At 43.2% G+C, this 17,094-nt stretch overlaps 1 protein-coding gene across 4 annotated transcripts in view; it reads right to left on the bottom strand.

Annotated features, from left to right (window-relative positions):
• The window catches only part of ARHGAP21 (Rho GTPase activating protein 21), a 116,350-nt gene extending 100,247 nt beyond the window's left edge, over positions 1 to 16,103 (bottom strand). For 3 of the 4 annotated variants that reach the window (XM_082045920.1, XM_082045919.1, XM_082045921.1), the window contains exon 1: positions 14,288 to 14,709. In XM_082045920.1, coding sequence (XP_081902046.1) covers positions 14,288 to 14,374 — 87 coding nt within the window. In that variant the 5' untranslated portion in view covers positions 14,375 to 14,709. Of the gene's footprint in view, positions 1 to 14,287; positions 14,710 to 15,956 lie in introns of those variants that run through there. The other variant, XM_082045918.1, reaches the window with a different exon arrangement.
• Between the last annotated feature and the right edge of the window lie 991 nt (positions 16,104 to 17,094).

Consider the following 17,094-nt stretch of genomic DNA (forward strand, 5'->3'; position numbering starts at 1 on the left):
CATACAAAACCAATCCTTTTACTATAAGCATGATCAAACACTGGAACAGATTGTCCAGAGAAGATGTGGAGTCTCTATCCTTGGAGCAAAAGCCAGCCTTGATACAGTCTTGGGCAGCTTCCTCCAGCTGACTTTGCTTTGAGCAGGAGGGCTGAACTAATGATCTCCAGAACCACGTTCCAAACTCAACAATTCAGATTCTCTGAAAACTGGGTTTGACCTCATGTCTTATTTTCAATGGTGAGAATGCATTATGCAACAGCTACACAAATAGTAGCTGCAGACAAATCAGGGTCAGAATGTTTTTTGGCACAGTATTACACTCTAGCTCCAATTCTTAACATTCCCTAACTGTTCGTGTCCAATATAGCCTGGCAGTACTCTCTGATAACATGCTCCTAAGCCTTTGAAAGTAAGTGTAAAGGTGTATCCATTCCTTCTCTGCCATCCCCAACTAATATTACTGAAACCATGTTATTCACACAACTGTCATCCTTTTCTCAAACTTCTGGCTTCAGCAATCACTTACGGGATCTACAATCACAATGTACAATAAAGTGTATGGGGAATAGAGGAGGAAACAGAAGAACAAATTCACCTTGATACTGATCTCAGAGAGCCAGAAACTCTTGAGTCATAAAAAGATCTAACACCAAATACCAATTGCAGCAGGTACAGCAGTGGTTTCCAGGCTCCATGTGAAATCTTGTAAATACTACAGAAAAGCCTTTTCTTTGAACCACAGCTAGTTCTCACGTATCAGCTGATCTCTGTATTTTGCTACTGTGGACAGTCTTCTGACTACCTTCAAGTTTGGGCTATAAAAAAACTCTACTTACCAAATTTATAACCATATTCTTTAGTAAGGTGTATTTTCACAGGAATCCACCTCATTACCCAAAGCCCAACAGGAGGCAAGGAAAAAAAAAGCTTCAAATATTCACAGCTAACTACAAAGGGCTGCAAAAAGATCACATAACAGGAGGACAGATAAAATTCAATTGCAATAAAAAACCCTAGGAGCAATGAGCAACATTTCTTAACAGAGCATTATCATGTTCTTGTTACTCTTCCAGCTCCATGCTTAGGCAGTACATGTAGCTCTGTTATTTCTAGATGAGATACCTCTGCCCTTCACACACAAACCTTCTATAAGCTTTACTTTGCCAAGATTAGAATCCTGATTTCATAAAGTTGCAAAAAAATAACCCACAAGAGATAATTCTCTTCGAACGGGCAGACTTTGTTAATGCTGGAAGGCGACACTAGAGGAAGTACAATTATACTTCAGTCCATGATAGATTGAACTTACAGTTTATAAAGTCACAGTTTGTACTATGTTTACAGTAAGCAGTCTTCATTTGCCTGGTTTTGGAGATCTACAACTCTTTGAAATTGCAGGCATTCAGAAAAGCACTCTGTATTCTTCACAGACTTCATTTAAAGAAACAAGCTTTTTTTTTTTTAAGAATAGGAGTTATAGAAAAGCATCAACATTTTGTTCCTGAAATAAACACATCTACTTCCACTGTGTGTTTAACTAACTTCAAAATACCATTATTTTTACAACCCTTTTCACATTTTCATTTTGTGACTTCATATATAAGAGCATGTCAGGTTTTAGATATTATATATAGTTTTGCATTATAAAAAAGAAACAGAACTTTTATTTGCAGCCTTTTTACTGTAATACTTGAAGAAAATGTTAGTTCCTTGAGGTATCTGTGCTTAAACCTGGGACTGATTCCTCCAAAAGAAGGTTTGAAGTATACGATGCCAAGTTATTTACTTATACCCTAGCGCATAATAGAAAAAGCAGGCAGCTCTAACTAAAGAACAGCAACGAAATAGGCACAACTGTTTTTCACGACTTTAAAGGCTTTTTCCAAAAGCTCATTTATTAGAACTGCTGATCCAGAGCCTGCTGAAGTCCATGAGAATCTTCAGCTGAAAGGACTTTAAAAGGTTATTGTATGACATAGGAAAAACGTCAATTTTGCTCTATTTAAATTTGACTGCAAATACTTCTTTTTTGCAATTATTAAAAAAAACCCTTTTATTAACATAAAGCATCACAAAATGTTTTCCTACACATATTTTTTACCAATTTCTGAAATTGCCAACCCTAAATCTGCATTTAAGAATAATTTAAAAAAAAAGTAGTCTGGACTAGAATCATTTTAGGCAATGAAACTGAAGGGAACACAAAGTACAAAACAGTATAATGGAACACTAAAGCCTCTACTACCTCTTTGTAATAACAGTATGTAAAAGAAAGTAACAGTCAAAAAACAGGCTTGCAGCTATCCCAGAAAGGATTTATTAAGGGGCAAGAATTAACTGGAAGATCCTTCTGTAACAAGTAATTCTGAAATACAACTAGTCATATTCTTTTCCCAAACAACAAGAGTCTCTAGAAGGAAGAAAATATGTTCCTCAAAAAATAACTGTACCATGGGATACAGAACACAGGGGAACAACCACCACTGCTCCTCATGGGTTGAAAAGGCCAGGAATACTCAGTTGAGGACATATTCTTGTAATCCCTGCTTTCTCGCTTACAAAAGTAGGGAAGACTACAAGAGCCTTCCAAAGTATGAAAGCTCATGGTACCTTTGGTCCTAAGAAGCAAAGAAATCTGCCACACCAGATTATCTAAGTGGAGGAAGTGACCACTGTATTAACTGAACTTAAGGTCAAATCACTCCCACAAATCCTGTTCTTAATCTCACTCATAATACCTTCCCCTCAAGTCATCTGGTGGCATTACTGGCTTGAATTTAAAAAAAATAAAAATAAAAAAAATAAAAACACAACAACCAAAAACAAGAAAAACCCCAACACTAGAACATTATGATTCATCCCTCTGGCACTATCCAAAAGGAGACAGAGATGATTGTGGTGTCTGTGCTTCACCTCCCTCACAGCAGACACAGAACATAATACACAGATAAAATTCTGTTTCCAAACTTCAGGTTCCCATTGTGAGCTGCAAGGAAGCCTACAGACAACCATTACATCACTGACCAATATTGCATCATTCGCAATTTAAGGCACTGACAACTGGCCATGAAATGGATAAAGGTTAACGTGTTGAGGGAGCTGGGTGAGAACCATTTTCCTAAATAAATGCCCACCAGATAACTGTGAAAAAACAAGCATTACTGAATCCAAAGAAGTCTTAAACTGAATGCAAGATTTTTTCCATAAGTTTATACAAGTCTCCAGTTTAAATGAAATGAGGAAAAAATGATCCTCTACATACAAACCTACCCATGAGAACTGTTTACCTTGTACACGCCTTGCTGAGTAACTGTCTAGTATTACCACTGTCTCTACTCACTCACCTTAAGGAATTTAGTTTCTCAGAGTCATGAATCAGTGATTACAAGAGCAGAAACCATCTTAACCATAGATGCCTTTTAACATTTTAGACCCAGCTTTAAAAATAGTGCAAAGCAGCATGGGCGGGGGGGGGAGGGGATTGTTGGTTTGCCCATCTACAAAAGAAAAAAACCCAACTCAGCAAAACTATTCTATGGCCATTTAATTTCATAGTCCTTTAGGTTAAAGTGGTGGGGTTTTTTTGTTTGTTTTTTTTTGTTTTTTTTTTTTAAAGCTTCTTAATAACTGATTTTCAGGACTGGTGAAGAAGAAAAGTTCCTTTTTGCCAGAGAGAGCTTCTCCCTCCAGTACTGTACCCACTTGTGCACCACTTACCATCAAAGGCTGCTACATGGGACTATGTAGCTTATTGTGAGCCCCTCAAAATGCCATTTCCTTTCCCCAAGCTGGTAACACAGAGCTGGAGTGCAAGAGGAACAAGAGAAACCAACCAACTATCCTACAGCAAACAAAGGACTCAGCAGCATGATTCACCACAGCAAAAGAGAGTTTTCCAGTGGCTGTTAGAGATCTACTGGTTTTGCAGCTGCAATACTTGCAAGACTCAAAATCAAGAATAAGGTCTTGCAATGTAATGCAGCCCACTAACAAAGTAGCACAGAAAACAATCCAAACAAAAAAGTACTTGCCTGATGCCAAAGTAGAAATGAGAACTACAACAGCATATTTAAGTTCTGCATATGACACAACCTTGCCTTCAACTGGAACAGAAGAAGAGATGGGGTGAACACAAAAGCAGGTAACTGTGTATTTCATTTTCACTTATCAAAACTGGAGAACCTTAGACCCATATGATATAACTAGAATTAAAACCAACTTTTACAAAAGCAAGCAAAAACAAAGACTAAGTTTGATATCTAGCATGAGCCTTCAAGAAACAAAAATAGCTCCTAGTCCTGAACATCTGAAAACCGGCATTTCCTGTTGCTGATCACCAACAGCTGCCTTGGTCCAGCAGCCTCAGTACAGAACCGACTGAGAGCAGGAGGAACCCTGAAGAGCTATCACAGAATCAGCACCATAACGTATAAGAACACCTGTAGATCAGATCAAAGGCCCACCTAACCCATCTCTAGCAGTGACCAAAGGCAGTTTGTTGCGTATAATTAGGAAAGAACACAAGAACAAGCATCGCTAGAATATCCTCCCAACTTCAATTATTCACGAGTCCATAATTCATGTCACTACAAGGGTATTTATTAACTATGAAAGTATTGCTCTTCCTAAAATACATCCAGAGTCATCTTTCAGCTTACATACACACTTTTAGATTCCAAAATATGATGGTACAGAGTAACCAGCTCAATTAACTTTTATGCAAAGGGCCTCCTCCTTTTGCTTGTTCTCACTCCATCATGCTCATATAACACTCCCAATTTCTTGAAGGAGATAGTAAAAAGCTGATCCACAGAAATTCAAGAGATAGGAAGAAAGCTACCACATCTCAAAATCATCTTTCCATCTTCACAGTCTCCTCCTTCCCAAACTGCCAAGTCCTAGCTTCCTTAGTTGTTTCTGGTAAGGAAGAAGCTCCATATATTCAATTATCATAGCTGCCCTTTCTCCAAGACATTTCTGGCGCTACTATATTGTTACTGAGATGGGGAAAAACGAAGAGGGGAGGGACAGAACTAGACCTAGATACACCAGCTCCAAGTGCACTACGGATTTATACATCGAGGCATGACGGAGAACATTAACTGTTCAAAACTGTTAGGAAATTAATGACAATTTGCTTTTTTTGACTACCACTGAGCATTTAGCTGCTGTTTAATCTTTAGAGTTACCTATCACAACTCTAAGACCTCACCCACGAACTCCTAGTTAATCATTTCAAATCTCTCAGTATTTATATGTGACATATTGCTTGCCATTTATGCACACTGAGTTTTCATTTTCTCTTCTTAATCAACAAGTGCTAAACACCGAAAGGTCCTTCTGCATTTTTTCCACAGACTATTCATCTTTACTAACCCAAAACACAGCATCAGCAAGCAATAATTCTGTACAAAGGAAGACAGAAAAATAAGCACTTTACCTCTCCACTGCCATTTAACTCATGAAAACAGCAGAAAGCTATCAGACTTATTTAGACCTAAGAGCTGAACCATATTCTCGTTCACAGTAAATGGAGATAAAATTACTCAAAACTGTCTATAAAGAAATCATGAAAAACAACACCTAAAGGGCACAGGCAATGAAATGCTACCAGTATTGGACAGCATCCATTACACAACGTCATGTTTTGTAACACATGCATACAGAAAAATCTTTTGTTCCAGAAACTCAGCTCCAAGGACCATTTGGTCAGGTGTGCAGCATGTTTAAAAAGCAGTAATACTACTTCTCATTATTTAAAAAAAATAAAATACTAACAAGAGAGACGCAATTAATGAGCTTGTAAGATCACTACCATGACAGCAAGATCAGAACAACAGCCTGCCAAACTATTTACAGCTACTGAATTACTAAAGCATCTGATTTTTATGCTTTGATTGCAAAAAACATTGAAAACTATCTATGTAAACTTGTTTCACTCTTCAAACTTTTATATTAACGCTAACTTGACAAGATGTCATACTCTAATACCCCAAGAGCGGTAAGCAAGCCATTCATTCATTCTTCCTTCCTTAATTAAGACAAGAAAGGAGATCATGCTCAAATCCCACCTCATAGGCAGCTCCAAAACTACTTCAACAAACTTTCAAAAAATAAGTGAACAGAAAATGCTAGACTGTATTCAGACAGACCCATACAAAAACAGCACAAGTACACAAAATGAAGCAGAAGGCCTGTAAAATTGCCATGAAAATTGATTACTCCGGGCAAAGTTTACTTACTCACCTTTTACCATGGTGATTGAGGATAATAAAATTTTAAAATGTATGCAAGAAGGAACAAGTAAGATTTTACAGCCATTGATGAATAAGAAATGTTTGTGGCTACACATGGGAATACTTTTCACCAGAGTCACAGGCTCCTTATTAAAGTTGCATCAAAACTGAAGAAAAGCACAGCAACAATAACAAAGCATGAACTGCAATGGGACAGCTTGTTACACAAAAACAGCAGCATTCCTTCCGGAGATCACCCTAAACAGATCTTTATCTTATGAAAACAGGTCAGAACCTACAGGCAGTAAGAGCCACCTGCTTGAGATGCACATACTAGATCTGCTGCTGCTTTTGCCGGCCAAAACAAAAAACAACAAAACACATTGGCTCTCCATTCTTGCATCACAAGGACATTCTGCACACCCCTGCAAGCACCAACTGAACTCTGGCTGTTCTAAACATTATAAAACTGAAGACGTACATGAGTTTAAACAGGTCTAAACTATAATAGACTTCAAGTTTAATTAAAGAATTGTATTTAAGCATTAGTCAAGTTTCTTAGGACATCAACCACTTCCATATTCTGTGACAACAGGGCAGTTCTTCCTCAAAAATAAATGGAACTGTCTAATGGTTTTGAAATCCACCTGACTTTAGCTCTGTAAACTAGTTTTTCAGCCGTGTCCATCCACATAGTTTTCCAATACATATGTCATAGATTTAGTTCAGTTTTAGTTCTCAAAATTGAGAATCCACCTCAATGTCATTAACATATCACTGGGTAGACTGTGCCCATCCATCACAAGACAAATGATTGGGAAGGTATTTCCGAGAATTTAAAGATTCTCTTTTCTCTCATCCCATGGTCAGAACAGGCAGTAATCCAAGACACCTATTCACCTCAGCGCTAATTCACAAGAAAATATGTCTATTTTAACCTTTTCTGCTCTTATTCAACACTAACATTAAGGCAGTTTAAGAAGCTTTGATTTTTTTTTTTTTTTTTTTTTTTACTACAGGAGTGTTCATTCTCTTATGTTCTCATCAACTCTGTAACATAAAAAGCCCCATATACTTTGATGAAAAATTAAAATAGAATAAAACACTGTCTGTTAAAGGATGGGTGATTTGAAATTAAGTTTCAATAATAAATAGTATTCCATTAAAGCATACAAAGAAGTATACATAGATGTAAGTAGGAGGGCACACTCCTATTTCTCTTAGCTTAAAAAACACTTCAGAAACAGGCTCAGGTTTCTCTTTTCAACTGATTTGTACGAACAGCAACTGTTACTCAGAAGTGTTTAAAATCTCTCTCCTCAATATTGTGTCATCCAGCCAGCCCAGTGATGCCTGTGCAAGATCATTCCACACAGTCTATTTGCTAGAGCTTAATGCAGTCCATACTGTGTGTCCTAACACATTATGCAAGTGACACACACATAAAAGAACACGTCTGTCTCAAAGTGCACCCCTCCACCAACAGCCCATCTGTAATTAGCCATGTCCTCTGAGGAGGCACCTCATTCACTCTCAGCAAAGCCGCAGCTGCTGGCAAGTGGAAAAAAAGAATTTAGAATAAAAACAAGCCTACTACCTACAGTCCCAAAGGTGTATGCTCGTGGTTGCAAGCCAGAGTTAAAAATCTGAACAGCTGTCTGTGTTTTTCCAGAATGTCCACACAGAACCTCTCACGTCCGATACCAAATATTTACTAACATGATTTGTGTCAGGCTCTCTCAAACATCATGCTGTTCAGAGAGCTGCAGCAACAGCTCCCAACGCTTCACTCATAAATACTTTCTGAACTACAAGTTTTCAATGCAAAAAAATCAAGAACTGGAAACAGCAACATTTCTTGCTGAACGCAATTCATTGATAACATACAAGACAATAATAGGGTAAATCAATTCAGAAAGATGCAGTAGCTCTAGCCTCCTAACAGAAATAGACTCAGAGAACAAAGCATGTCAGTGCACCTAGTTTTTACTTTCTTATTACCAAGTGATCCAACCTCCAAACTCTAGTATCATCTCCCCAGGAGAGTTATCTTCAACTCTAGCAGCAATCATAGAAGAGTTAATTCAGAAAATTGTTTCACCATTACTAACAGAAGACAGTAAACAACTCAGGGAGTGGCTAGAATTCCCAAGTAACTGAAGGAAAAATGCATTTCACCCTGGTTTACAAGAAGAAAAACACAGAGGAAGCCCTGCCATTAGTAATCTTTACATATTTAAGAGCTGTATACATAAAACAACTTATCCCAACTTGCAGCTCTAAGATTAGACACTTTCAGGTTTCCAAGATGAGCCAAGCCTCTGATATGAACACAGTCAAGCCCTTTTTGATGCCACTGTTCCCAACTATCAGCTGCACTTCTGCTGTATGTACCTACTGCTAGGTGATGGGGAAAGAATACCACGGAAGCGTCTGTGCAAAAATATTAAAAATTGCAAGACATGAGAAGCATTTGGACAGGAGAAATGCACAGTGATTATCCCACATCCACCAATCTGACCAGACAGCGTCTCTCATCCATTGTTTATCTTACTATGCTTAACACAACATATTATTTAGTATATTTAGCATACATTATCTGTTATGGTAGGCAGACAAACACTTCTTCTGTAGCAAGGCCCTAAATACAAGGATCTGATGAGATCATGGGCTCTGCCGCCTTCTAAAACCGTAGAGTTACACCTAACAGCTCATCAGACTGACTTTCTGGAGTGCTCTCAATTCACTCCGTTTCAACACCAATTTAGAAGCCTTACCATTTATCCTAGGGATAACTCATGCTTTTAAAAAACAATGACCCCTGCTAACAATAAATATGTTTTCATTTAACATCATTTCCTAATTTTTTACATCTGCTTCCTATCTTATGCAGTTTAATATATAAACAACTGCAAGGAAAAAAGAAATATCAGCGACAAAGCACCACTATATTCCTAACAAGTTAGTCTAACACTGCTGCATAGATTTCTTCAGGAAATGATAAAGTTTTTCTTCCTCTATGGCCGACAAGTTGCACATGTTCATGTTCTAAGCATCATCTACACAGCAACATATGTATATATTCACAAAATTAAAAATAAAAAATACCAGCTTTTACTCCTTTCAGAGTCCATACTGTTCTGCTGAGCTACCATTGGATCATCCGCCTACAGAAAAACACTTTCCTACATTGAAGAAGGACAAGATCAAGAATGCATACGCTGTGCAAGATGAAATAACTTCTCTTCCCCAACTGTTCTCTCGATTGCTTTTTGTGTATGCAAGTAAATACAACAGACAAGAAATAATATGACTTAAGTAGCAGATATGTTATTTTCACATTTTAATAGAATTCATTAAAAATATCTTACACAAGGAAAAACATCGACTCAGTGCTTTTATGTTCGTTAAACCTGTTAAAGAAAAAAGTTCACTCTAATAATGCATATAGTGCACGCAATAAATGCGATTCTTGCACTGAGATAGTTCAAGATACTCTTCAGTCCATCAGGTTTCTCTTGCAATTATTGAAGTGGTAAAACAACAAAGGTGTATTTTTGGGAAGCAAAAAGTCACTTAAAAACTATCAGATGTAGTTGTATTTGAAAGCAGACCCCTTATTTTTCTTGAAGGAACTATTTGCTGCTCTGTATTGTTGCTTATCAAACATGTAACATTTGCCCATACAAGAGGTCCAAGTTCCATCAAAATATCTTAGGCTTACTCCGACAACAAGAGCAGAAGTCAGTGTTGCACTTGCATGATTAAACAAGATTTGATTCAAGCTTTTTGAATAGTTCCAACCACAACTCCTAGTCATGCTAGTATTTATATTAAATTTATTCTCCCTGGATTCAAGGTTTGCACAGGATTCTCTATCGCCATACGTAACATACACTTGGAATTACTAGTTTTAGTATTGCGTATTATTCAACATATAAAAATATTACAAATGCATTTCTCTAATTCTGATTTTTTACATTATGGTTAAACCTTCCGGCCTCTAAGCATCAGGCATAGATAAAGCACTGATCTCCCATAACAGTTCCAGAACAGTTTACGTGTTAAACACAGGCATAATTACACAGAGATTGAAATGCAGGTGCAAAATACAGCCCTTTGGTGTTTTTGTCCCTATAGTAGAGAAACACAACACTTGGAAGTCACCACTCGAAGTTTACCAACGTCATCCCAATGGGATTACTAAAATAGTAAACGATCTATTAATTATTGTTAGTGAGAATGCCAATCATTTTCTATTTTTAGTGCCATCATTGCCCTTCTCTGGTTCCTGTCCCTTCCAGCACAGACTTCAGTTTACCCAGTTGTGCTCTCTCTGATGAAGTGTACAAGTGACAATATTGTGGGGTTTTCTCTCCCTTTCTGAAATTGAATATCTGTGGTTACAAAGCAGGTACTAAATAAACTCCGACTTCTCTTTTACAGAAGTCTTTGGAAATACATTTCCTAATTACTGCCAAATAATCAGGAATCTCTAAAGATAGTCAACTATTTCTAACAGCTCAGCTGCTAAGCACAAAAAAAAAATCCCACAAAATCATCCAAAACCCCTCAGTCTTAATGCAAATGTACAGTAAAGTATTAGAAATTTGCAAGAAATATCTAAATGTGTGCTGTATGTAGTGTATTCCAACAGAAAAATATCAAACATTTAATAAAATTATTTAATGAAGTATTTTTAGTATTCATAAACTGAGAAAATAGTATCGTTTACAATAAAAATTTGGCTTTTAAAGCCACACACTTTAGGTTTTTTTTATCCTATATTTAACATTTTTAATTGAATTTTAATATAGATTAACAGAAAATGATACCACTAATAGATTGAGCAATTATTTTAAAGTAAACACAAAAGGGTGGCAGTAGAAAGGCAAAAAAGCACTTTTTGTTGTGCCTTTCTACGCAGAGGGAGACAAAATTTACACTAATGAAGATGCCAGTTCCAGCCTCAAATCTGGACAGGTCTGTAGATGGGATGTTGTGACTGAAGTAGTACTGCCTGTACCTCCAGCAAAACACTGCAACAACCTGACCGAACGGAGATAGCATATGCCTATTAATGTAAAAGCCAGAGAGAACATGCTCTCACTTATCTGTCCTTATGAACATAACAATTCTTGCACCCATTTGCAAACATGTGTCAGATTTCAAACAGAATGGCAAACATCCCTGAAAGCCCCTGGCCCTCTCTGCCAGCTCCCCCGAGAGCCCAGAATACGTGATCTGTCCCTTTGAACAGGCACTGGGTGTTCAGACAGGAGCCTGAACGCACAATCTTTGTTCTCAACAGTCATTTCGGTAAAGGGGCTCTGAAGTGAGGAAGACCACCAGGTACAGAGTCAAAGGGGAAAAAAAAACAGAACCAAAAATCAGAATAGATAATCATGGCAAGGCATGACCAAATGGAACATAATACCAGACTAGACAGGCATCCAAAACAAAGAACAGTTATCGACAAACACAAGCGTTACCTAAAGGAGTCAAATTGCATGTCCTCAATTCTCCCACCTTTGTATGCAAAGAGACACAGAAACACTGGCTTCTCAGAAATTTTTTCTTTGTGTGACCACTGACCTTGAAGCCAGAAGACATACTTTTCAGTTCTTGATTAAACCTTGATGATTATAGCTGTATATTTCCAAAACCGGTTGAAAATCCCAAGTTCTGCTGCAATTCTCTTGCCCATGATGAACACAGGCTATGCTTGGAGTCTTCCTCATGACAATGTGCTGTGCATATAGGTCTACAGCTAAGTACTAAATGTAAATGAGTTAATACTGCATTACAATGCAAACACCATATGGGATACAGTGTCCCCAAACCATAAATCATTTCCCAAAAACACTGATACCTTGCATGTCAGTATTAGAACACCATAAAACTCTGCAACTGCAGCAACTTCTTTACAAACTTAGAATTCCTTTTTTATAGTAACTGTGTTTCATTAAAGGTGTTGGGTTTTTTTCCAACAGAAAAGCAGATCCTACTGTTCAATACAAGTAAGACTTCAGTTAAAGGGATTTGTACACAGTAACTGTTTCACCAACTGAACTGAGACAGCAGATCCCAAGCCACAAATCCTCACTCTCACTTGGCATTTTACACCAGTCTACAAAAAAATTACAAGAAAACAAGTAGAACTTCAAGCCATGCAGCAGTACGTATACTAAAGTAACTGAGAAAGCACTGCAACTATGATTAGGCATTCATGAGGGCTGCCTATGTTCAAGCAGAGATTAAATCAGGTCTGCTGTGATTAAGACAATCATCAGTGTAAGTGCATGTTTTCTAGCAGTTAAAATGTAACTACAACATATAACTATCAGACAAAACAACAGGCAGAGCAGTCTATTTTGCAATTCCATTTCTATTAGTAGTCTCCAATTAGACAGCTTTAACATGATGAGCCCCAAAAGTGCCACAGGCCTTGTTAGGGCTTCCCACAGTAGGCATGGGTGGATTATGACAAGTGCCAGTGCCAAAAGACCAGCAGTCTCAACACAATAGAACTAAAAAGCAGAATTTTATTTTTGCACTTAGACCTGTGGTTTCCCCCCTTCCCACACTACCTGAACATAACTAAGGCATACATTCTCCAAAACATGCCTTTTCAGTTACATTTTTAAAAAGGTCATCAGCAAGAATAACTCATTATTAAAGACATATAGAACCACAGAAACCTAGTTTATCACAAAGTCTTAAATCCTAACACCTTCTGTTTTCTTACTTAAGGCTCACATTTTGTCCTCACCTAACCCACCTGCTTTAAGAGACTCTGTGAATCTCTTAACTGAGGAGACAGCAGTAAGGAAAAATCTTACACCACCATATGTGCCACTTTTAAACCAAGGCAAAAGGGTGAATTGAGGACACCAGTAACTAAAACCTGGTGTCTTAAAAAAAAATTCCCTACCTGCCTTTTCTGCTGGTAGCTTTGTAGGTTTTAAATCACTCTATTTCAATCTCAGCAAACAGAAGGGGAACATCTATATGAAGAGCTTCCATTTCACAGCCCTACACAGGCTTAAGTCAGTTTTCTGTCTTTGGCACACCGTGCCCTAACTTGGAGAAACACAAAAGCAAGTTTGTCTTTCTAAGTAAAGCTTAAGACACATCTTAGAACAATGCTACTGAAGCTGCTATACATATTTTGTTGGATCTGAAGTTACGGTTGTTTCGCAGGCATTTATTACTATTAATAGGAAGCACAGAAGGAAGCATCAGACACGGTTCTGCGTTAACAACACTGTGTTGTGTTGCGAGTCCAAACATGCAATGGTGCCACCATAGGGCATACTATGAAGTTTTTAAACTAAACACGCAGAGGACCGTCCAGCAACAAATGGTATGGTTAGAAATACGTTTAATGTAAGTCGCTGCGCACAGGCAGGAGGGTGGCAAGTACTACCTACAAAAAGGCAACGACCAGGGTCGTATGTCTACTGAAAAGCACCAAAGTTTGAGTATGACGGGGGAGGACAAAGCCATACACCAGTGCTGCCCAGCGAACCGCTCCCGTTCCTCGGGGACCGGGCAGGCCGGCCTCGGGACGACGCAGAGGGGCCAAGAGGGAGAGGGACCCGCCGAGACCTGACCGCGGGGCTAGGGAGTACAAGGGTACCCCACGGAAACCGCCCCGCGGGCGAGGACGGCGGCCGCTCCGCGGGGCGGGAAGCGGAGCCGCCACCCGGCCCGTGGGGGAGCGGACGCACCCCCGCCTCCCGGCCCAGGAGCGACGCCCCGACTGCGAGACGAGCCCTCGGCCGGGGGCGGCCTCCCCTCCCGCCGCCGGGGAGCTACGCCCGCACCGGTCCCAGCGTCCAACTCCCAACAACTCCGGGGCGGGCGAGCAGGAAGAGAGAGGGAGGGAGGAAGGAAGGGAGGGAGAGAGGGGGCGGCCATTAAGCCCGCTCCAGCCAAGCCGTTCCCCGCGGCGGGAGGCGGCTGCCGCCCGGCCCGGCCCGGCCCAGCTCTGCCCGCCGTCGTGTACGCGCAGCCCGCGCCCCGCCCGTCCCCGCCGCTCCTACCTGGCCGCCGGCGCCGTTGCCGCCGCCCGGAGGGGGCTCGTTGTCTCCATCTCCGCCGGGTGGCCCCGCTGCCCACCGGGTCGCCATTATTTCATTCCCGGTTACAAAGGAGGAGCAAATCCTCTGGAGCCCACATCGGGGAAGGGGAGGCAGGGAAAGGGGGAACCAGCGCCAGAGCCACTCGCGCACACCCGGCGCGACGAGGCCAGCCCAGCCCCGCCGCCGGGGAAGCGGGGGCGGCCCCTTCACGCAGCTGCCATAGGTGAGAGCGCCGGGTCGGCCCTGGGCTTCAGCAGCGCTGCCCGACTTCTGCCTTCATGGCTGGAGGAGAAGAGAGAGCAGATGTGTCAGTCCTCGGCGCGGGGCCGCTGCCGCCTCCTCCGCCACCCGTCCGCTGTTAGGCTAATTGCACCCACTCGTCATCTTCCTCTTCCTCCGGCTCCTCCTATCCAGAGCTCCAGCCGCGGGGAGGAGAAGGCAGGCGGAGGGAGGCGCCCACTCCCTCCTACTTCGCTACAACAGGCGTTCGTGCCGCGGGAGGGAGCGGCGACGGGGGCGCACTGCCCCGGCCGGAGGGAGCCCCGGCTGGCGGGGCCGGCGGACCGGTCGCCTCTTAAGGCCCAGCTGAACTTTGATCAACTGGTGGAGACCGGAGCCGAGAGGCCGCTCGTTCACCGGGCCGGGCGGTAGCCGCCGCCTGTTCGCGGTCCTCGCCCCGGCCGTAACCAGCGCTGTACCCGGGTGGGGGGCGGCGGGAGACGCACGAACTCCGGTTAGGAAGCGGCAACAAAAAGAGCCCTCCCAGCAGCAATAAGGCCAAGCCCCCCACTCAGAGAGCCGGGCTTTTGTCTCCCAACGCGAGCCTACCCCTCTTGCAGGCGACCCCCTCCCCCCGTCTACGTAGCTGGAGCCGTTCGCGATCAGACCACCGCGCCCCGCCCGCCGCCCCTCCCTCGGGCCTCCCGCCTCTCTCCGCACAGACGCGCCGCTTCGCCCCGGCAGCAGGCGGCCGCTCCGGGCCAGCCCTGCCCCCCGCTGCCAGCTCCGCCGCCGCCAATTAGGGCGGCTCGGCGCTGGGGGCCATGGAGCCGCGCCAGCTGCGCCCGCCGAGCTCCCGCGGCCACCTGGGCACCGGCCGCGCCCAGCGCTGTGGGCGGGGGCCGCTCGCCGCGCTCCGGCCCGGGCTCGGCGGGAGGGGGAGCCGCGGGCTCGCCGCGGAGCTTCAGCTCGTGCCCTGCCGAAGGCGTCGGCTTTCGCGCGGCTTAACCGCCTCCCGCGCGCTGGGCGCTGCGATCTCTGCCCGGGCCAGCGCGACACCTCCTCGTTGTCCGCGGCCTCCGAGCACGACCCCCTTTTCCCCCGTCCCGGGAAGGCCCTGCGGTCGCCCCAACGCCTCACGGCGGCCACCGCCCTGACAGGAGCAGGGGCGGCAACCCCCTCAGCCCTTGGAGTCCGGGCCGGCAGCGCGACCCCGCCAAGGGGGGACACTGCCCCGCGGGTCCCTCTTACTCTGCAGCCCGCGGGACTCCGGCCCTTCGGCGGCGAAGAGGCGTTCCCGGCACTGGCGGCTCCCGCTGCCTCCGCCGTTGGAGCCGGCGAGGAGCCTGACCGGGTCCCCTTCCCCCGCCTCCAGGCTGGCGGTTTCTGTTCCCTCCAAAAATCCACCCACCTCCTCAGACGACACCGCGAGGGCAGGAACTCGCTCCCGGCCGCCTTCCAGGGCAGCCGCCCTGCGGCCGGGGAGCGCAGAGCCCCGCCGGGCCCGCGCCTCCGCCCGCCAGCGCGCCCGGAGCCGGCGGCGTTTCCTTTTCCCCTCGAGAGCGTTTTCGCAGGGGGGGTTCACGCAGGTATAATCTCAGATTTTCCTCCGTAACTCAGGATTCAGGGCTTCTGTCGTCACCTCCGAGCTGCACCTGGCTTCGTGAGCGCTCGCCCGGCGGGACAGCGGCAGCTCAGGGGGCTCTGGGACGAGGCCAGGCTGGAGTCCTGCGGCCGCCGCTCGGCCTGAGGGGTGGCGGGAGCTTGGTTTTATTATCTCCGTGAAGCTGGTAGACGCAAATATTTTCTATACTTCTTCTATTGTTATTGGAGTGTGTGATTTTTATTTTTTTTTTCCTTTTCTAGGATGGCGATTTCCAGCGTAGACGCTGGACAAGTAACTTCTCTGTGAGAGCGAATGAAGGAAAACATTTGTAAGAAATAGTAAAGGTCTTGTGTGAAGTGAAAGGTCATGTCTTGTTTGTGGTCTCAAACCAATAATAACGTTTTGGGTTGTGGTGAGGTTTTTACTGTGCTACTCTAAAGTGATCTCCAAAAAGAGGTGACTGGCGTAGTTGTCCATTGGCAACTCGCATCAGTTGCAGGTACGAATATTGGTATCCAGAGAACTGAGGAAAGAGCTTACATCCAGTAGCTGGAGGAAGAGTCTCAAGGTCCAAGTACTGAGGCCCGATGCACTGATTCAGGTGCTTACCTACAATTCTGTGTGCTGCCATGGATTTCAATAGGTGGATATACAGTTAAAAACCTGTAGTAGTTTCTGAAGAATTTGAGTTCTTCATAAATTTCTGATGTTAAAGACTACTTTGTGGCTGAACCTGACCGGGGCCAGAGATTATATATACATATTTTAAGTAGGCATACTGCTGTCCGGGATGGTTCTGTCCAGCTCGCTAATCATTTCTCACTGTCACACAAGATTTAAAGATTTGCCATCCAGACCCTAAGCAAAGTGTTTTAATATCATCCAGTTAGTGGTTGTCAAGAAGTTGAAAAGACCAGAATTAAAATCACTTGAGATTTTTGAA

This window comes from Streptopelia decaocto, assembly GCF_964273445.1.
Source record: "Streptopelia decaocto genome assembly, chromosome: 2".
In the NCBI taxonomy this organism is placed as follows: Eukaryota; Metazoa; Chordata; class Aves; order Columbiformes; family Columbidae; genus Streptopelia; species Streptopelia decaocto.